The 23,371-nt window shown below is 41.0% G+C and overlaps 1 protein-coding gene across 3 annotated transcripts in view; it reads right to left on the bottom strand.

The window, feature by feature from the left end:
- LOC126248386 (crossover junction endonuclease MUS81) overlaps positions 1 to 23,371 on the bottom strand; it is a 214,678-nt gene that overhangs the window by 34,777 nt on the left and 156,530 nt on the right. For all 3 annotated transcript variants that reach the window (XM_049949329.1, XM_049949328.1, XM_049949330.1), the window contains exon 10: positions 14,264 to 14,377. In XM_049949329.1, coding sequence (XP_049805286.1) covers positions 14,264 to 14,377 — 114 coding nt within the window. The remainder of the gene's footprint in view (positions 1 to 14,263; positions 14,378 to 23,371) is intronic.

Raw genomic sequence — 23,371 nt, 5'->3', positions numbered from 1 at the left:
AATTCAGAGAACCCACATCAAATCTCAGTGGTTACATGGGGAACTGAATCCCCAGCCTCTTGAATGCCAGTTCAATATCTTAACCTCTGTATCACTGTGCTCAGTACTGATCAGAATAATGACCAACAAATCATCCTTCACCCTTTTTGCAGCGACAAATCTGATAGACATATGGTGGTTACTGAAGGAAGCTGAAAGGTTGCATTGCCTACTTCTTATAGTTCAAATGTAGGTGAATCAGTGATAGTATGGGCTATATTTGCCTGGGGTTGCTTTAGTACCATTTTCATACATTGAAAACAAATTACAATCAAGGACTAGATCAAAATTTTAGGAAAACAAGTATACCATTAGGATTGAAATGTTGTTCCCTAACATGGAAGTTATCTTAAAAGATGACAATGTCACAGTTACTACTGTTAGCTCCGTTCAGAAGCGGCTTGGCTAACATGTAGATTAACTACACTCACCACCTTGTCCATCACTAGACTTGAACATTGTCATTAATATGTGGTTTTGTCATGGCAGAGAAACCTTACCAGATTGCTTCCAGCAGTATCACTAAGTGTTCCATTTTGTAACAAACACCTAAAACAATTCAGCCATTCTAGAAATAAGAACTGAAATGTGACAGGCTGAAGACAGTCCACAAGCACAAAAACTGATGGCAACACATGTGAAGTCTCATAAAAAAATAGTCCAAGTGGCAGTGTTTCTTATTTTGAGGCTGAAGGTGTGTGTTGATACTGTTGACATCTATGAAGATGTAGTCTACAGTACTCAATTACAATACTACACTAAAACCAATTTTTCTAATGGCCAGTAGAACCTTAGCAGACCTACATTACAAAACTGAGTATGGGGGCCCAAAAATGCTAATTTATCTTACATAAGCTCTAAGTTTTAAGTTCAGAAAGTGTACCAATGACTGAAAATTTCTGATGGAACAAAGGAAAGCTTTTGTAGGCTACACATTTATTGCATACCGAGGACAACAGACATGCATGTGATTTACATGCATCAAATAAATAAATTTGGTATGACTCTAACAGAAAAACAGTGGCTTGTAAGTACCTAAACATTGAGGTGGCCCACAAAAGTTCCATACTAACTGTCATGCTAATTTCAAGGCTCCCATATATCCAATTTTATTTAATTCAATTCAACAGATTCCATGGCCATGGAACAAAATTCACAGAAAGCTAATAAGAAAATAAAAAAATTATCAAAAATATTTATAGTAGTATATACAATAAATAATACATTACAGTGTAAAGCTGTAAGCTACTGTGAGGAAAGCTTCTACATATTAAATGAGGTGTACCACAAGTACATTTTCCAACTGAGATTTGAGCTTTTCGAATTTATCACTCAAAATTTTCTGCTTTTCCAGAGAATATTTTGAAATACATGCATCAGTTTTAAAAATTTGTTTGGTAATAACCTGATGCACTCATTAGAAGAAGGCTGTATTACTGCAATGGATAATGATAGCTATCATTCAATGCACATCTCAAAGCTAATATCTTTGAAGTGGTGTAAAGAGTAAAGTGCAAACTGGCTGCATATGATGCTCCATTTTCACTGGATGGAATTCCGTTCATGTGGCCACCACATTACTCCTTGGGGTGGTATATGTGTATGTCAACTGTCTGCATGTAGTGATATACATGTAAAAGTTTTCGAATGTTTAAAAATCATGTAACGTAGGTGGTGCTTGGATACCTATCTGGCATTTACCTAGCAGGATGTGAGGAATTTGCCTAAAAACCACACCCATGATGGTTGGCACATTGGTCCTCATCATTAATCTGCCAGACGGATTCAATATGGGGCCAGCACACCTCCCCACCTCAGAAGTAGTATTTTAACATGCATAGCTATCTGTGCAGGTCAATTTTAGACTTCTGATAATAATGCCACAAAACATCATACACTTAAATGTGATAAGTATAATTCTCTGGTCCAAAGTGCTTTTATCAAGGACACCACAACTGATGGATTTTTTGGTTCTACCAGGCAGATCACAACTATTGCAGTTTTTATCAGATTACCCCCCTGATTAATCAGATAAGAGCCGTAGTCAATGTTCTTATGGCTATGCCTAGATATCTCCCCCCCCCCCCCCCCAAGCAAAAACTACCTTTTTTTAACTATATATTAATAATATGGCTCCAGGTATTAACCATTGAATTCATATGAAAATTGCAAAGTCCATAAGTGACTTACAGTTCGGTGGGTATTTCATCATGACAGAATCACACTATCAGGAAATTCAAAGGAAGTAAGTTCAGAGTTTAATGTCCCACTGGCATACAATTCAATAGAGATAGAGCACAATTTCAGACTACATATACAAGGAAATCAGCCATGCCCTCATTTAATGAACTACTCCAGCATTGGTCTACTGCAATTTTGGGAAACTATGGAAATATGGACTGCCAAGCCCAGTGTCTTAACTATAGCATCATCTCACTCACAGCTGAGAAGTTCTTATAGCCACAGAGTGAATCTACACATTTAAAACAGGGTTGTGCACATGCACATTGGAATTACGGTTACCTTTTTAATTACTGAGCCCAAATGTAGCTATAGGCCATCATTTTAGAAAAGTATGCAAATAAACTGATCCACACAATTAATTCCACACTCGAGAGGAACACCCCAGAAATGTTTTGAACTGTGTATTCGTGTATTTATTTATTTATTTATTTATTCCATGTGATCTGATGGTACACAGTGTGTTGCAGATGTGGGAAAAATATCAGTTAACATTGTTAACATATATTAATATGGGCCTATAGTATCCTAATGTATTATATTGCTCAATGTTTTCAATTTAACACAAATAGCAAGATTACTGTTATTTACAGAGTAAAAACAGTGACACAACAAATATGACTTCACGGCTTTGCTAAATTTTATGTTGTCTTCGATGGACTTAATACTAGTGGGAAGATTGTTGAACAGTTGGAGGCCCATGTGGAAAGGTCCCTTTTTACACAGTTGAATGTTTGTATGTAAATTGTGTTTTTCCTGGTGTTGTGTTCATGTATTTCATTACTTTTTATGACTCTGGTGTCAGTTGGCACTATGTGGTTTCTGAAAAATTTTTGAGTCTCGAGAAGTATAGGCAAGGCAGTGTAAGAATTTCCAACTTTCTGAAGATGGGTTTGCAGGAGTCTCTGGGTTTGCTCCCAGTAATAATCCTCATTGCTCTCTTCTGGATTCTGAATGTGTTCAGAGCAGTTGGAGAATTTCCCCAGAATATCACACCATATTTTAGGTGGGCTTGTATGTAAGCGTAGTAGGCACTGGTTAATGTTTTCAGGCTAGTGCATGATTTTAGTACACTCAATGCATAACAGGCAGTACTAATACTGGCATTAACCTTTCCTGTATGTGTATTTCATTTCAGGTTAACTTGAACCCACAGACACAGGAATTTGAAAACAGTGTCAGTATCTATTGGCTGGTTATTTACAGTGACAAATGGCTGAGAGGAATTTGCATTTTGTGTTATGTGAAAGCTCATGGAAGCTGTCTTTTTGGTGTTGATAGTTAATCTGTTGATTTTAGCCCAGTTACCGAGTTGTTCAGTGGCCAAGTTCACAGCTTTTTGCACAGCCTCTGTATTCTCCCCTTTGAGGAGTACAGATGTGTCATCAGCAAATATTGTTTTGTGTGCATCAACATTCAGGCTCAAGTCATTAATATACAGGAGGAAAAGTAGGGGTCCCAATACTGAGCCCTGTGAAACACCTTGTTTTACAGTGTTATTACTTGATAGTATTTCGGTTATTGAGTTGCTTTGTCTATTAGTGTATTTAATGCTGACTCTCTGCATCTGATTGGTTAGGAACGTAGCAATCCAATTGTTTGCAATTCCTCTGATACCATAGTGTTCTAGCATCTCTTTCTTCTGAGCAGGGTGACAAGAAGTATTCCCACCAAGACACAGTTCAATATTAATTTCGTAATACAGATGATACATTTTAATTTTGACTTATAACAGAGGAGCACTTGGACAGTTCATTGAACACATGTAGGGATGGAAATGGACAAAACTGCAATTTTTAGATGTGATATTTGGATATACAGAATTTGATCGGTTTATCTGTTCTGATTATTGCAAGCAGACACATACAGATTTGACTGTGGAGGCATGAAAGATCTGTTTGTAGGGAGAGCTGCATGGCAAGAATTGAATGCCTAAATCATAATTCGGGACTTGCTTCCATTTGATTACATACATCAATCTACGCCGGACCAGTTAACAGTACAAATCAAGTCCATTATCTGGAACACAGCTTAAATTATCAATGCTTTGATGTGTAATGCTACAGTGGACAGTGACACCTCACATGATATTGGCATGGAGTTGAAGCATAAAAAATTATCAGTTATCACAACTCAAAACCAAATTACAGAAGCTGAAATTGACTTATACAAAAAGCATGGCTGGCACAGGAACCACACAATAATGTTCTTTATGAACTAAGGAGAAAAGTTAAACACACAGATTTTCCCGGTCACTTTTACGTTGCAATCTCATATGCAAAGGTGGAAGAAGTTAATAACCAATAATTGTCCAGAACTATTAATTAGATAAGTTATAATATGTTGAACACAGCTACAGATGTATACTGGGACACACACAAAGTTGGGTAGGGGTGGGGGAAAGGGGGCACGGGGTAGGGAATCACAATTTGGACACAAGCCAAAGGCAGTTCTTATTTTTATCCAAACTTGTAAATACCATTAACTTAATTTGACATGATCATGAGAAGAATTTGCCTTTTATTAAGTTATTAATTTCAGGAATGTGTACTGGAGCCACCAACTCCCAAACAATCCCTTCAGTTTGTTATTTTATTGGTGTAAACGTGATAAAGAATCACCGCAAGCACAGATGGAGATCTCATGAGAAGTATACAACACAATACAAAATTTACATAATGTAAAGGCACAAATTAGATCCAAATCATCATAAGATGGGTCTTGGCAAGTATTTGTTACAAATTAAGTTGCACGGTAATAGTGGTGCTCTTGCAAGAGTTTATACTCACTTCTAACAACATTATCACAGCTTTCAACATATTTCTGCTGTCAACCAGAAAGTTTTGATAATTGCTCTGTTCTGATCCATTGTTACATTTCCAAGAATGTTAAATCCATTGTTGCACATCCAAGAATGTTATGTGATAGCAATAATCTGGTAAATGTATTGCTGAAGGGTCCGGCTGCCAACAGGAAGCGAGGTAAGGGCACCATTGTCACACTCCACATATTATTCAGTCACTGTTGGTACGAAGTTGAAAAGTGAACATTTTCATTAAACACATTTTTTATGCTTTGGCTGGGTTTGAGGTTAAATCACTGCTTTGAACAATTACATTTTCCATTTGGAGACTTGCTCCTCCAATGACCACCTCTTAAAGATAATTTGTGTGTGTGTGTGTGTGTGTGTGTGTGTGTGTGTGTGTTCGGAGAATAACTGAAAAGAACACTAGCCCCATCTTCCAACACATTTAGCATCCTCTCAGATCTGGATCAACAGCTACCTTTATGACCTTACAAAAGTATCCTCCTATCAGAAAATTTGACATTCTTTAAAACCATACCACTTAACACAGCAACAATGAATCAATATTTGGAGTTCTGTGGACAAATGGCTTAATGTAGCACATCTGAATAGTTATGCGTAACTGTATAACTGTAACTGTTGATGAGACATGAGTGTACCAATTTGACTACCCAGATGTGAAACTAAATCCTGGATCCCCAACAATGATCCTTATTCAACAAAAGTGAAGATATATTTCTTTACAGTAGGTCATCTTACCTACAACATTAACGGCAGATTGGTAGGCCTTCCAAAGATATTCAGCAGAAATCAATGGAAGAAGTCAAATATTGTCCAGCATGAGTTCTTGTGATGCCACGATGAAGCTCCTGTTCACAAAGTGGCCAAACTACGTTCATTTCTTGAGGAGACCCAGATATAAACACTTCTACATCCACCTTAAAACCAATATCTAGCAGAACAATTATTTCATAATTGAAAGAAACCACCAGCAAGCATTATCTTGTGTGTTCAGAAGTAGCTGTCTCCCCTCCGATGATCAGCACTTAAAACATGGGGGACAGGTGGTGGGTTGCTTTAAAATTGCTCTCCACTTTTTAAAAATAGTTTTAGGTTTCAAATATTTTTAGTGACTGTTTGTGATAATTTTTCCTCTAAAAGTAATTGATTTGTTGATTTGAATTCATCTCTACCTTGTTCTGTTATTGTTTTGAACGGTCTGTTATCCAGGAGTGTGTTTACATTTTGCATCGAAGTAACTCAGCTGACTGAGGTGAGCAGTTAGCAGTTGAAGCTAAGAACTGATAATTTGTTTATGCATTGTAGTCCACTATAAATTTTTGTAGTTTTAAACTGGGATTTCTTATTATTTCTTGTGAAATAACTGTAGACATAACTTTAAGAAAATTTGCTCATTGTATAGTGTTCAATTCTGATGAGTATTCCAGTGGACATGTGTCATTTTTGTTTTAGGCAAGTAATCATGTGAAGTATTTGTAGTGGTAGTATAAACAGTGGAGCAGTAGTGTTAGTAGCTGTAGTTACATTTGTTCTACGGAGTAAAATTTAAATCATTGCAGTTAGCTCATAAACCTGTTTTACTGCATTAGCATAACTTAGGTAAAGTAGACATTCCTTTTCAATAACAGTAAAATTTTTACCATGAGTGAGAAGTGCAGGCTTTGTCATAGGTTTGACCATAGTCGGTTACAGTGTGAGATTTGCACAACGTATTTTCATGGGGGTGGGGGGAGGGGGACGCACGGGGTAGGGCAGTGTGCATTCTAGTTAGATCATCTCCAAATCTCCAGGAATTGAAGGATATATAGCAAAATAGGTTAATGAAGGAGCAGGAGCTTAAGATCTGTGCCCTTCCGGTGCAGTTAGAAAACACATGGGAGGAACAAGACAGGATGAAGAGGGAAAAGGGGGCTGGAGACTGGAAACTGGCAGTTGGTAAGGATGCTGCTAGGAGAAGGATATGTTAAGATGGTTTCATTTTGTGTATCACCAACACTTTGACCACCTGTCATAGTTAATACAGACGACTCTCTTGTGGTTATAGGTGTAGGTGCAGGAAATATGCAGCACACCTCAACAGTTAAGAAACCTAAGTGAGTTGTAAATTCAATAACAAAGAAGGAAGTTTTGCTGTTAGCTAGTTCTCATGTCATAGGTGTGGGCACAGGTTATGGATAACACAGGTGAGTTACATTGGAATTTCACAAAAGAGTATCAGATGGTCATCACGAGTGGAGCTGGAAATAGTCTTGACAGAGAGAAGGAGTATGGCATTGGGAATGATCTGGAAACGAAAGCTACTCAAACTGGTGGTACAAATTTGCACCTCTCACAGCTGTTTTAGCATCATGACTTCCCTCATCTTAATATAGCAGTCAGACTTTTTTTACAGGGGCTTGGGATGGCACAGATGACTTTGGGTATGACTTTCATGCTGTGGTGCCAGTTGAGTCTATCAATACATTGAGTTTCACAAGGCATGGCTTGCACATCAATAGGTATAGGAGGGGGAAGCTGGCAAAGCTTATAGGTGACAGTGTAGTGGTGGGTGATGAGATCACTCATGGGAAAAGTCCTATAGCAATTGGTGTTAGAGCTCCATCTTTTTTAGATTCAAGCCAGTTGATGGGTATTCTTGCTTAATGAAAGTGTCTCTAACAAAGGAACCGCCTTCAAAAAAGGTCAGGTATCAAAGTAATGAAGGATTTACCAAATTTCACCAAAATATAAGTGTATTAGAGATAAAGTTAGTGAACTGAACAATATTGGTATATCAGAGCACAACTTGAACAATGTGACAATTCAGAGGATTCCTATATAGGGATACAGATTATCTGGCTATATTTCAAGGAGCTGTTTGCAGAGTGGGGGAGTAGCCATGTACATGAAAAATGGTATACCATTTGAATCTACTGAACAGGTCACTGGAAGTTGTTCAGGATCAGTTGACTTTATTGTAGCTAGACTTCTATTTATTGTTATCTATATGTACCCGAAGTCTGATTACAGGACATTCCTGACATGTGATTCTAAAATATTTCTGTTTGCTGATGACACCAGCTTGGTAGTGAAGGATATTGAGTACAAAATACAAATACTGCAGTCCAAGACATAAGATCATGGTTTGTAGAAAATAAATTGATGTTAAATCACACAGAAACTCAGTTTTCACAGTACTAACACACAATTCAACAAGAACTTACATTTAGATTATGCAGAATAGGCATATAGTTAGCGAATCTGAACAATCCAAATTCCTAGGTGTTCAGGACGATGGTGAGCTGTCATGGAAAGCGCATGTTCAGAATCTTGTTCAGAAACTGAATGGCTGCTACACTTACCATTAGAAGAGTATCAGCAATAAGTGAAATTCCAATACAAACATTAGTCTACTTTGCTTATTTTCATTTGGTTATGAAATACGGCATTATATTCAGGGGTAACTGTTCCCATTCACAAAGGGTGTTTTTGGCTCAGAAAGGGCAGTTTGAGCAACATGCAATTTAAGTTTGTCAACCTCTTGGTGACCCCTGTTCAGGAGTTTGGGATTTCTGACATTGGCCTTTCAATGTATGTTTTCTTTACTGGTGTTTGTTAACAATATGAGCTTATTCTCAAGAATTAGTAGCTTTCATTCAATAAATACAGGCAGAATGATTCTTGTGCAGACAAGGATACAGTATTAAGCTGTATCCATTTTCAATATGTTACTACAAGAATTTCAAAACATCTTAGCAGTAATTCTTGCACTTCTGTGTCTAAAACTGAAGAATATCTTCACGGTACACTCCTCCTCATTCTGTCGGTGAGTTCCTGGAAAAAACTGTGTCAGATTCATGCGTTATATTGTTGAATATGCTAATATATGCTAGCAGTGTGTAATCTGAGTAGTATACATCAGGGTGTATACGCGGACAAGGAAAAAAAATTCCCGTGTTTTTCCTGGATTTCCCATTCAAAAATACACTTTCTCCTGGGTGAAAACACACTTTTTGTGTTAAGTCTCAGTGTATTTTCCCTCAAAACTGCAAAACTTATCAATCCTTTGAATGGTTATGGTTTTATACACGGGCACAGATTTTCCCAGAACTTTAGAAAACGAAACTCAGGGAAAAAAGACACGTTTTGGAAATATCTTTGATGTGCAGCAACATGTACACTGCATATTTTCGTATTACGAAAGTATACATTGGAATTCCATCAATCGCCGCATGTTACTTTCTGAATTATTGAAATCGAGATTGTGATGAGCTTTTGTAACCCAGTCATAGCTCATGTCAGGTGATCTTGCCAGCCGATGACAGCGGATATTCAGAGCATAGGACACGTGATGTAGCCAGCCAACAGCAATATCTCTGTTAAGTAGCACAAACACACAAACAGGGAAAGTTAATAGTTTAAATTAATATACATAGTGTTGCTACAAGAAAAGCAAAGCTTTCACATATAATATTGGTCTCTAAGGTTAATAAGCTGTAAGAGAAGCTAAGCTTTCGCATATAATGTTGATCTTTTTTGCGCTTGTTACACTTTAAGATATATCACACAAATGCGCCAGTAGAATTTTTAATAATGACATAAATGTCTGATCTTCTGGGTTCGAAATTCTTCTAAATGGCTCGTCATCAAAGAGTTGATTTTTCAATGAGAATCAAACGCTCTGTGATTTATGAAATTCATGGTACATTCTCGCACATAGTCAAACTTACAAAAAAGGATATTTACTTTGAAAGTAACGCTTTTCAAACCACAATTGGCAATATTTTCCTGTGACCTGTTAGAAATAGGTTCATTTCAGCAGTTGCCAGAGAGCACAGATAACAGGCAACGTCGTGCTTGCACAGCTACCATGACGTAGGAATCCTGTATGTACGTACACGTAAAACATTGAAAGATCATACATTGTCATAAAAGAAACAAGACATCAGAGGATACTCCAAGAGCATCAGAATTTCGTGAACCTTACTAAAACATGCACATTTGTATGTCCAGATTCCCAATGAAGTAGACCTCAACCTGATATTAAGCTTTTCAATATGGTTTTCGGGATGTAAATTTTCTTGGAGCATCAGTACTGTATTATATCATGTTTGGTTCTTTATTATGGCATAATGCCATACGTGCCAGAAGATGAAAACGTGCACTTAAAATGCAGCAAACAGTTGAAACTAGCCAGTACTGTGGAATTAAACATTTTGTTTCAAATACATTGACTGCCTCTGCAGAAAAAGTTAATAAAAGTGAAATTTCTTTAGCAAACAGACAAAAATAACTTCATTGTTCCGCAAGGCGATTAATGCTTGACTGTCAGAAAGGTGAAAATAAAATAAACTCTTAAACTAAAAACATATTTTAGCCTTCAGTAATTATGTGAATGTATTTTAATTCACTTGATAGCTGAAACATAAAACATATGTGTTCGAGGAAACCTAAGACATGTTATTTGGTCTAAGTGTGCCAAAGTGCAGTGCCATGCCTCTTCACACAGCATTCTTCTACCACATGTCAGTGTATTTCGCTCTGTGGAATTGAAATGTGTGTATTTTCTAACGGATGCCATCAAACTATATTCAGGACAGTGGAAACTGAAATGTCCTGTGGTGCCTCTCCGGCTCCCAGTTGGCCAATTTGACAGCCTGCCCCTCTTTTTTTAAAAAAAAAAAAAAAACAAAAATCTCGCAGTTAATAGCGGATGGGATTATTTGTAATCGGAAGAACAAGAACTATTCAGAAAATTTGCACTCTTTATTGCCTATTAGCTAATAACTTGCTGTTTTGTGTGACATAAAATTAAATACAGGATACATAAAATAAAGGCAAGAGACAAGCAAGAAAGTACACATTTCTTCAATCCTTAGCTCCTGGCATTTTTTTTTCTCTCTAATTTTGCTACAGCTTTACATGTCGTGCTTTCCTTTCTGCGAAAGAATCTATTACCTCATCAAAGTTCATCAAACATTTTGCTACATGAAAAATCAAAATGTCGTTATCTAATACTGAAAAAGCTGTTAATACAAATAAAATACCCAAAACTGGTGTGGTTTTCTGATCTTTTTATGTCTATTTTGTCACTTTCTGCTAGATAAAATAAAATAGGCCTTTCTAATATTGCAGCATTTTGTAATACACACCAAATAAACGAGACTGTTTTGACACAAATAGTCATTTTTATAACACGACAGAATATAATTCACATAGCACCAATATCAAATACCTATTAGGCCTACTACAAGCAAAAAGCTTTATGTCAGGAAATAGTTTCACATTTCATTTATACTCACCAGTTTCTCAAGCGTGAGAGCAAAAAGTAGTATTACGAAATATTTATATAAATTTGGAATCGTCTTAGTCTTCCATAATTTGTGAGACGTCCCTGTTTCTTCTCCTTCCTCGTTCTAACATCTTGTCATCACAAATTCTGTAGCTATTCCTGCCACTGTCAAAATTTGTTCGCCGATTAACTTCACTAACACTGCCAGAATCACAATTTTAGTTTTCTCATGATTATTCTCTGGTTAGGTGTTGTTACATGTTCCTACAACATGTTTTCCGCGTTACTTCCAGAGTAGAATTTAAGAGGCTGCGAGCTGAGGACTGTACAACTGCTCCTTACTAGTGTAGCGATCTGGCCAAAAATTTTCTGGCAAAATTTCATTTTCTTGGATACACCGAGAAGATAATACATAATCTTTCTCACCTGTTATTGCTGTTAGTCGTTTATTTTAATTCTGGTAGTCTGAATATGGATTTTGCTAGTAATTATAACAACGCTGATCATTCGCGAACCCTATCAACCACATAATCAGACAGCGATTGGCATTCATCCGTTCGGCTTTACCCCACTCATCTCGTATAGCCCCGTCCCCTTTTGTCTGCAGAAAGTTAATTTCTAGATGCGACGAAGATTCTCCTGACAGAGACATCACGTACACTATGCATGCATTTAAAAATCAACGTATGATTCATTCAGAAATAAACTTAAAATGTGTTCAAGAATGTTCAAAAGCCGGCCGGTGTGGCCGAGTGGTTCTAGGCGCTTCAGTCTGGACCCGCGCGACCGCTACGATCGTAGGTTGGAATCCTGCCTTGGGCATGGATGTGTGTGATGTCTGTAGGTTAGTTAGGTTTAAGTAGTTCTAAGTTCTAGGGGACTGATGACCTCAGATGTTAAGTCCCATAGTGCTCAGAGCCAATGTTCAAAAACCAACAGGGATGCGTTTCAAAATCATATGAATAATCGATAGACCAAAGTGTGCTGGATTCTAGGCGCTTTGTGAAACAAGTTTTTTTCCCTCAAGAATATGAATTTGGCGCCCCCTTTTCCCAGTAGCATCTAGCTGCGACTGCTTGCACAGCCAACAGCCACACTCCTGTAACCAGAAGTGGGAGAATGTACCACTCAAACCCGACTCAACTGCTCATGCACATGAGCCCACTCGTAACTGCTAAATCGAATCTAATGTAAACAGTTGTGACCTCACCCTCATCGGAGGCAATTTGTTGTTATGAAGCATTGCATAGTCTTCCTAAAGCCTTTGACACATTTTGGTGTTGGCAGACGTTTGCCAGAGCACTGTGTGTCGTCGTTGTATATGGCGCATTTCCTTTGCAATTTAAGTTATTTTCGTTTTTTTCTCTCGTTTACATTTTATTGTTGAAATATCATTCTGCAGTAGCGGGATACAGTAATATCCTTTGTTAGAGTGTCAGTTCTTACCAGTCAAAATTACAAAAATTTAACAGAAAACTGAAACAATGAAAAATTCCCGGTTTTTTCCCGATTTTCTCCTGGATGAAAAAATTCTCGGGTTTTTCCCGGATCTCCCAGATCGTATACACCCTAATACATGTAAAATTCATTTTATTTATTATTAACTTTTCTGATGTTAATTTCAGTTACTGACATGTTCCATGACCATGGAGATATGCTATTCAATCTCGAGCTATGTAAGTAGATGTGACAAATAAAATTAGAAACTTTCTGGTTGATTAAGACTGTCTGCTAGATAGGGACTTGAACACAGAACCTTTGTCTATTATCTATTGACTGGGCAATCCAAGCACAACTTATGAGTTGCCCTCTGGATAAAGAAGATAACCTTTAAAATATGTGGACATAAGATTATGGAAAGCTAGGATTTCTATTACTCTCAATACCTTTCAAATGACCCGTGTATTTAAATAATGACTACACGTAAAGGTGACAGTTAATGGTAGGGGTTTAGGTACTTGGGAATATCAGTAAGTCACATGGATCCAAATCTGAGAAGTGACACGACAGTGAGTAAGTATCAATTCTCTTTATCATTGGTGGATGGTGGATGGTTTTTGGGGGAAGAGACCAAACAGCGAGGTCATCGGTCTCATAGGATTAGGGAAGGAAGTCGGCCGTGCCCTTTCAGAGGAACCATCCCGGCATTTGCCTGGAGCGATTTAGGGAAATCACGGAAAACCTAAATCAGGATGGCCGGACGCGGGATTGAACCGTCGTCCTCCCGAATGCGAGTCCAGTGTGCTAACCACTGCGCCACCTCGCTCGGTTTTATCATTGAAAATATCGTTTGTAAACCCCACAGAGATAAAACAGTATTTTAATTAGATCTAATGAATATAGTGATTTTTAACTGTGACTGCCCTTATTGGGAGAGTCAATAAGTTTTATGGATTCAAATCTGAGAAGTGAAGTGACTATGCACAAGTATAAGTCCTGTATAACAGTGGAAATCTCATTTGTAAACCCAACAGCGATAAAACAGTATGTGTATTAGAAGTAATGAATGTATTAATTTTTAACTGTGATTTCCCTTGGCAAAAAAATAATGCGTGTTACTAGGACATTATAGTAAATATCTCTTCTAAGACCAGGGACAGGCAAACAAAGACTTAAAAATGGTGATACTTTCAGAAGTTGGCAGCATGAGGTTGAACTTCTGCAGCACCTAGATATTTGCTTGATTTTCTGTCATGTTTGTAATAAGAATCATAGGGCATCTACTTCAAAATACTATGTATAATTAAGAAGTGATCCTTTTAAGCTGACAGCAGTGTGTAAATAGACTACGATAAATGAATTGAATTGGTTTTGACAGTGACAGATTACTTAAAGTAACTAGAAAATACATAATGCAAATCTATTATTATATGTTGCGTAATCACCATTTTCTTCCTTGCAGCACCATTGAAGTCATTGAATGCCATAAGCGATACAGTGTCCGATGCGAGGAAGAGTGGAGGTAGATGTTCCTTGGGACAACTGACAATCATCTTGTCCTGCGTAAAACAACAAAGGTAATTAATACAAAGAATTGAGGAAAAAATAAGTGTCAATAGCCAGTAAGGATAACTTGTTGCATCGTAAACACAATGGTAAGTGATGAATCACAACATACATTACTCATAATGACAGTAGTAGAAGCAGTGAATTGGATGAATTATTCCTTAATTCTTACAGTAATATTTTCTGTGGCTATGGTTTGCACATTCTACTTATTCAAGATTTTCTCAGGGACAGCAGATGATTGTCTCAAAGCAGAATCCTCAGAAAGTGCACACCAGTGGTCACATGGAATGTCATGCAATTTTCTCCACTTATTAGCATCAGTTCATTTATTCAAAATTTAATGTGAATGTGAAACATCAAACCACAGACAAGTAAAAACTTGTTTCAATATATTGTCATTCTCAATAGCACAATTTTAACTAATTTGCTATATGGGCTGCAACAGCAGTCTTCTACTACATTGAAATCACTTTCCTTTGGTTTTGGTTTGTTTTCTGTTTCCTATGATTTCCTTAAATTGCTTGAAGGACTGTTGTGATACTGATGTCTCCCCAAACCCTTTGTAATCTGGGGTACTATATGCACAGTCCAAGAAAGTTCTGTCAGACGGCTGACAACAAAACTTGAAGTGATAGAAACTGAATGACACTGACAGGTATCAACTACCTGCTGGTTGGTCTGCATCTACAAAAGCAGAAATTACACACTGAGTTAATGATCTCTGAAATGTTTTATGGAACTGTGTTTGAAAAAATGATATCCGTTGAGATGTCAGACACATTAAATAATGGGCTAGTTAAAATTAATGCCAACTGGAAAGCATTTGATGGCAGTCAATGCAATTTCATTTTTATTTATTCAGCTACTCCCATCAGCCATCTCACTGAAAATCTTCTTTTAGTGAACTGAAGCTACATGGACTGACAATCATGAGAAACACTATGCAAGTAGTATCATGTCAACAGAATAAAGTGAAGGCTGAAATTGTGAATTCTGTTTTTCACGATTTTCTACTAAGCAAGAACCATTATAATTACTCTGACTGGCAAACAGTGCGACAGATATACACAAACAGGAAATAAAAAATTAATATGCTAAAGCCATGGCCCTCAAGAATGAAGTTTTACTCACATATTATAAAAATTGTATATTTTAAGTGATCAAAATTATACGCTCATCCACCCGGTGATAAGACTGTTTCAGGCAATTTTTTTTTTCTCTTGTTTAGCCTCCCTAACTGGAATGCATTCCTGTATAGGCATTTACAGAGGTGTTTTACTAACCTTGGGAAACAGTTTCATACCATTTATGCTTGTTGATGTTGTTGCAATTGATTGATGGATGTGAGTGACTTCATTGGACAATACAAGAAGTGGCTGCACTGGCACTGTCTCACTAGAAGTGCACATCTTGCCACAATTGTAGGAGCAACAGTGAAATGGCTGCAAGTGTCCTGCTCTGTTTATTATTCTCCTGATAAAGGGCAATGTTGTACAGTCACTGTAGACTAGAGCTTCCAACACCATGATACCCAGAGCTGATACCATATGTTGCTGCCATACACACAGCAATTTCCACTATCTTGGGCAACATGTTACAAACAATGGTCAGTGACATCAAGGCAGAATCTGTTCACAGAACTAAAAGTAGGTAAGATGCACAAGGTGTCATGAAAGATGCAAGCTTACTCAATGTCCAGATTCAAATAAATGGTCCGTGATGACTGCGCCACCTCATTCAGTAACATTAACAACTGAAATGTCATGTTAAACATGTTGAGAAATTCCTAGGCATTACTACACGGTTTTTCACTGGCCCACAATACCATCTAACAAAATTAATTCAACTATATTATTTGCAACTGGTGAACCACACAAGTATGTTTACCACATTTGCTAATCCAATGTGATGCAAATATGGTGTTAATTTTTCATTTCCCATTGTGTATCTGTACATGTGAAACTGTAAGTAATGCATATTTCTACACAAAAACAATGTATTAAGATTAAATGCATTTTCTGCATTGCATAACCAGGAAAGCTGGCCCCTGTTCCAACTACTATTTAGCACAGAAAACTTGGGCTACAGTGTCCCACCGACAACTGCAAGGGGGTCACACATCATTCCCTTATTCAAGACAAATTTCAAGAACAAACCTAATTACAGACTATGGAGGTACCCAAGCTTGGCTGAAGTATACAGGTTCAAATGAATGTTGGTTACAGTAGTTATGCACAGATCTGGAGGCTTGTACTGGATACACTGGAGTGGACAGCTGCATCAACTGGAGGCTGAAGATTCCAACAACAGCAACAAAATATATCTTTTATTGAGGCTATAACAACATCATGGAAATGATAGATTGCTACTCACCACATAGGGGAGACACTGAGTCACAGACAGGCACAAAGGAAAAGAATGACAGAAATGGTCAGCTTTCAGACAAAGCGCTCCTTCAGAATTAGAAAAAACACACACATTCTTTCTAGCACAACACGCGCTCACGCACCCGCATGCGCACACCCGCACGCCTCTGTGTGTGTGTGTGTGTGTGTGTGTGTGTGTGTGTGTGTGCGCGCGCGCCCACGTGCACACACACACACACACACACACACACACACACACACACACACACACACAAGGTCCAGAAATGAGAGTGGCCATGTGAATTGTGTTAGTGTGAATTTGTGAGAGTTTTCTACTTGTGGTGAAGGACTTTGTGTGCCAGTGCAGAGCCCACAGTGTGAGTGAATCAAAGGAAGAGTTGCACCAGCAGTGGAAAGGAGAACCAAGCTGGAGGTGGAAGGGAGAGCCATGCTGCTGTCTAAGGGGGCAGTTCCAGACGTGAGCTGTTTCAAATGAAGCAAAATGAGAGCTCACAGTCCCAGCTAGAAGCCAGCAACAGGATTATACGTGAAGAGACAGGAAAAGTTGACCATAAAGCACAGTGTGGAATGGGACACTGTCAATGTGGCCGGACAAAGGCTGTCTGGTGAGACGTCGCCAGAGCTCTGGTGGCTGTTAAGAGACAGGGGCTCGAACGAAGGGCAGCTGCTGGAGATGCAGTGGTACTAATAGGCTCGATCACAGCAGCAGCTTCTAGAGAAGACAGCACCAGATGAGTAATTGGGAATGCTGATGTAAGCCTAACTGCCTGTCCTGGGTGTTGAGCCACCCTTCAAAGGAAGGTGGCCACGAATGCAAGTTCGGGCCAAAAGTGCAAGCAAAATCAGTTGTGGCCAGTGGAGGGCAGGTGTCGGGCAGGACAGTGGCGATGGATGAGGTGAGTTGTGTGGGATCATAGTCAACAGTCTTGTCGCCAACTGGAGCACTGTGGCAGGATTGGACCATCCCATTGCCAACTTTTATGTCTTTTGTCCTTATGTGGTGGCAAGGACAGCAAAAAAAAGTCTTTCAACTCCATTCCAGTTCAGGGTTCTGGTTTGGCGTCCAGTCGAAGACCTAGGTGGTGTCTGTCTTGGTCGAGGAGCAGGCTGGCCGTTGGGATGTTGGCAGAGTGCTGATTGCCAATGGGAGACTTATGTTCAACTCACCGGCGTCTGCCAGGTCATGAGGGTGCTGATGGTCTCAGCAGGTGGTGACGTTCTAGGCAATATTCCGTCAGGTGCAGGCAGGCCGGTGGGATGTCGATAGAGCACTGGCAGTTGATGAGATACTCATGCTCAAACCAACAGTAACTGCTGGGACACAAGGGTGCCAACGGGCCCAGTCAGGCAGCAATGTCCTAGGTGGAGTCTGGTTAGTATCTAGGTTCAAGTCCAGCTGGAGTCGTAAGCCGCACTGGGTTGATGTTTTGTCAGAATCCTGGGTTAAAATGGAACTGCTGCTGGTGAACACTATCGACAGATGGGCTGCAGGATGCAGGTGGCATACAGTCCGGAGCGTGTACAAATGCCGTCGAGTAGCAGTCCTGCAGTGTCTTAAATAATCCAGTGGAACGATTTCTGTGATGTGTCACATGATTTGCAGATGCAGTGTAGTTCCATGCTCTCAGTGCCATAGTTGGATGCACACACTGCTGGAGGGTGATGCTGATTCTTCTAGTGGAGCCTGCTGGAATCTGTGTACACAAATCAGTGAGTTGCTGTTGTGATCTCCAATTTTAGTAATCACACGGTGCTTTCAGACATGTGGGGTTGGCTTCGGCAGAGAACGCCAGGTGTACAGCAACCCGCCAGCTACAGTCTGGATCAGGCTCCTGACTGCTTAGAGCAACTTATGAGATGCATCGTTATAGGAGGAGTCGGCACTCACGCGCTGCTTTATACACTCCTGGAAATGGAAAAAAGAACACATTGACACCGGTGTGTCAGACCCACCATACTTGCTCCGGACACTGCGAGAGGGCTGTACAAGCAATGATCACATGCACGGCACAGCGGACACACCAGGAACCGCGGTGTTGGCCGTCGAATGGCGCTAGCTGCGCAGCATTTGTGCACCGCCGCCGTCAGTGTCAGCCAGTTTGCCGTGGCATACGGAGCTCCATCGCAGTCTTTAACACTGGTAGCATGCCGCGACAGCGTGGACGTGAACCGTATGTGCAGTTGACGGACTTTGAGCGAGGGCGTATAGTGGGCATGCGGGAGGCCGGGTGGACGTACCGCCGAATTGCTCAACACGTGGGGCGTGAGGTCTCCACAGTACATCGATGTTGTCGCCAGTGGTCGGCGGAAGGTGCACGTGCCCGTCGACCTGGGACCGGACCGCAGCGACGCACGGATGCACGCCAAGACCGTAGGATCCTACGCAGTGCCGTAGGGGACCGCACCGCCACTTCCCAGCAAATTAGGGACACTGTTGCTCCTGGGGTATCGGCGAGGACCATTCGCAACCGTCTCCATGAAGCTGGGCTACGGTCCCGCACACCGTTAGGCCGTCTTCCGCTCACGCCCCAACATCGTGCAGCCCGCCTCCAGTGGTGTCGCGACAGGCGTGAATGGAGGGACGAATGGAGACGTGTCGTCTTCAGCGATGAGAGTCGCTTCTGCCTTGGTGCCAATGATGGTCGTATGCATGTTTGGCGCCGTGCAGGTGAGTGCCACAATCAGGACTGCATACGACCGAGGCACACAGGGCCAACACCCAGCATCATGGTGTGGGGAGCGATCTCCTACACTGGCCGTACACCACTGGTGATCGTCGAGGGGACACTGAATAGTGCACGGTACATCCAAACCGTCATCGAACCCATCGTTCTACCATTCCTAGACCGGCAAGGGAACTTGCTGTTCCAACAGGACAATGCATGTCCGCATGTATCCCGTGCCACCCAACGTGCTCTAGAAGGTGTAAGTCAACTACCCTGGCCAGCAATATCTCCGGATCTGTCCCCCATTGAGCATGTTTGGGACTGGATGAAGCGTCGTCTCACGCGGTCTGCACGTCCAGCACGAACGCTGGTCCAACTGAGGCGCCAGGTGGAAATGGCATGGCAAGCCGTTCCACAGGACTACATCCAGCATCTCTACGATCATCTCCATGGGAGAATAGCAGCCTGCATTGCTGCGAAAGGTGGATATACACAGTACTAGTGCCGACATTGTGCATGCTCTGTTGCCTGTGTCTATGTGCCTGTGGTTCTGTCAGTGTGATCATGTGATGTATCTGACCCCAGGAATGTGTCAATAAAGTTTCCCCTTCCTGGGACAATGAATTCACGGTGTTCTTATTTCAATTTCCAGGAGTGTATAAGGCTGTTGATAATGTTACTTTTGCTAAGCTTACAAAGAATAAAGTGACATTGAACAGTATTGGATCTTTTACTACTGTGGATGGACCATGTTTTTTTGTTAGTGCTGTACTGGATCTTATTATTAATTAAGCTGATTCTGTTTTGCATGGTAGTGGTTGGCTGACTGTTGCTACAGTATGGTGTGGAAGTATTATTGAAATTGGTGGACCTGAAAGTTGCAATGATCATGATGTGATTACTTATAGTACTTTTAATGTTTCTGAAGTTTTTAATAGAGGTATTGGCATATCTTATATTAATGGTACTATGCCTTTTGTTGTAAGAACTCATGGTAGGAAAAAGGTTGGTCCTGATGAAGCAATTTATGTACAGTGTAAAAGACATGGTGGGTGTGAAACTGTAAATTTTGTTGGTGACATGACTTAATATTTTCATAAATAAAGAGTGTGACATTGAGGGGGTAAGAAAAGCTGCACAATGATCTTGTTAAAAGCCGAGATGTGATTTTTGCTGTTGTAGCTCTCAGGGACACACTGGGGTGCTCTCTGTGTGAGGCATCCCTCTGCAACTCTGTGAGGCACAGCTCTATTGCATGATAGCACTACACAGAGCTATGATGTAGTGTGGCTCTGTGGGTTGCCTATGTGAGTTATTGCCCTCGAGGTGGCAGTGACCCCTGGCAATGATAATACAGAAATCCTACAGTGTTGTCTCGAGAAATATTCTAGCTTTGAAGGTTTTATATCACCTTTCTCTGACCTGTTGTTAACTGGTGGTGGTTATTTTTATAGTTTTAGGTGCTAAACTGCTGGGTTGTCAGTGCCTTTATATAAAACAGAGAAAAATGTGGTTAAAATTTAATTAAAACATCAATAAGCATGTACGGAACATTGTGGTTGAAAATTAAAAATTATTTAGGAATAGTCCGCAGCTCATGGTCTCGGGCTAGTATTCTCGCTTCCCGAGCACGGGGTCCCGGATTCGATTCCCAGTGGGGTCAGGGATTTTCCCTGCCCCGAGATGACTGGGTGTTGTGTTGTCTTCATCGTCCTCATTCATCCCCATTACAGTCGGAGGAAGGCAACGGCAAACCACATCCATTAGGACCTTGCTTAGTATGGCGATGCGGGTCTCCCGCTTCGTTCCCCTACGCTGTCAAGTAGCATGGGCCTTCATTTCCATTCCATTTAGGAAAAAAGGAGATGAATCATCAAAAGGCAGAAGTGCATGAACAAAAGGTAGAGAGCTTGGATAGCTTTCAGAATGTGCTTCCTTTTTCGTGCTGTAGGAATAACAGGCAGGCACAAGTACATGCACATGCACATGCACATGCACACGCGCGCGCGCCCACACACACACACTCACTCACTCACTACAAGCATGCATCTATCTCCCTAAACTGTGCTCTAAATGGTACGAAGGAGTCATTGAAATATTGCATGTTGTGCTCGGCTGCATGTTGTGCAACTGGCTGGTCCACCTTGTTTTGGGCAACAGTTAGGTGGTGGCTATTCATTCTAGTTGTCAGCTGGTTGGTTGTCATGGCAATGTAAAATGCGGTGCAGTGGTTGCAGCAGAGCTGGTATGTAACATGGCTGCTGTCACAGGTGGCCCGGCCTAGGATAAAGTTGTGATGGAACTAGAGTAGCTGATGCTGGGTGGGTGGACTGGGCAGGTCTTCCCCAGGGGTGTCATCCCTGTGGCAAGGTATTTCATTTCAGGGCATAATGGGATAATCAAGGACGTCGTTCAGTTGTTCCAATATGGGGTGGTATTGGATGACAAGGGTGGCACTTCTTTGTGGTTGGCTCTTGAGATAGCTGAGAGGCTGATAGCGCGCGCGCGGGTGTGTGTGTGTGTGTGTGTGTGTGTGTGTGTGTGTGTGTGTGAGAGAGAGAGAGAGAGAGAGAGAGAGAGAGGGGGGGATATGGCATGGAAAATTTTTTTGTGAATTAGATACAGAGGGAATTTTCCCTGTCTGCAAAGGCCTTTGTGTGGCTTTCGTTGTACTGGGAAAGGGAGTTCTCATTACTGTAGCCACGCGGGGTAGCCGTGCGGTCTAAGGCGCCTTGCCACGGTTCCTGTTGCTCCCCCCATCAGACGTTCAAGTCCTCCCTCAGGCGTGTGTGTGTGTGTGTGTGTGTGTGTGTGTGTGTGTGTGTGTGTGTGTGTGTGTGTGTGTGTGTGTGTGTTCCTTAGTGTAAGTTAGGTTGTGTAGTGTGTAGGCCTAGGGGCCAATGACCTTAGCAGTTTGGTCCCATAGTACAAATTTTCAAATTTACTATGGGTTGCCAGGCTGTTATGGAAAGAAGTTTTTGGTGTGGAAGGGGTGGCAGTTGTCAAATTGCAGGCTCTGTTGGTGGCTGGTATGTTTCATGTGGACTGAGGTGTGGCTGGTGCCATCTGATAGGAGGAGATTGATATCTAGGAAGGTGGCACGATGCGTGGACGAGGACCAGGTGAAGTGGATGGGAGAGAAGGTGTTGAGGTTGTCAAGGGATGAGAACAAGGTGTTCTGGCTTTGGGTTCAGGTTATAAAGATGTCATCAATAAAACTAAACCGGACCAAGGTTTTGGGAAGCTATAGGAATGTTTCCTCTAAGTGGCCCGTGAAGGGGCTGACGTAGGAGGGTGCCATGCTGGTGCCCATTGCTGTGCCACGAATTTGTTTGTATACCTCCCCTTTAAAGGTGAAGTTGTTACGCGTTAGGATGTAGTCAGTTAGGTGTACAAGGAATCAAGTGATGGATTTGGAATATGCAGGGCATTGAGAGAGGTAGCATTCAATTGTGGCAAATCTGTGGGCATGAGGGATGTTGATGTATAGAGAGGCTGCACCAACAGTGACGAATAGAGATCCATTAGGTAAGGGTGTGGGGATGGTGGAGAGCCTGTGCAGGAAGTGACTGGTATATTTAATGTGGGAAGCTATGTTTCGGACAATTGGTTGGAGATGTTGATCAACAAGGGCCAAGATTTTTTGGTGGGGGCACTGTAACCAGCCACAATACAGTGCCCTGGATTGTTCGGTCTGTGGATTTTGGGGAGCATGCAGATGGTGGGTGTGTGGGCTGTTGTCGGGGTGATTAGGGAGACGGATGAAATGAAATGTCGTGTGGCTAGGGCCTCCCGTTCGGGTAGACCGTTCACCTGGTGCAGGTCTTTCGAGTTGACGCCACTTCGGCGACCTGCGCGTCGATGAGGATGAAATGATGATGATTATGACAACACAACACCCAGTCCCTGAGCAGAGAAAATCTCCGACCCA

The sequence above is a fragment of the Schistocerca nitens genome, chromosome 3 (genome assembly GCF_023898315.1).
Source record: "Schistocerca nitens isolate TAMUIC-IGC-003100 chromosome 3, iqSchNite1.1, whole genome shotgun sequence".
In the NCBI taxonomy this organism is placed as follows: Eukaryota; Metazoa; Arthropoda; class Insecta; order Orthoptera; family Acrididae; genus Schistocerca; species Schistocerca nitens.
This window is presented reverse-complemented; position numbering and strand designations above follow the sequence as displayed.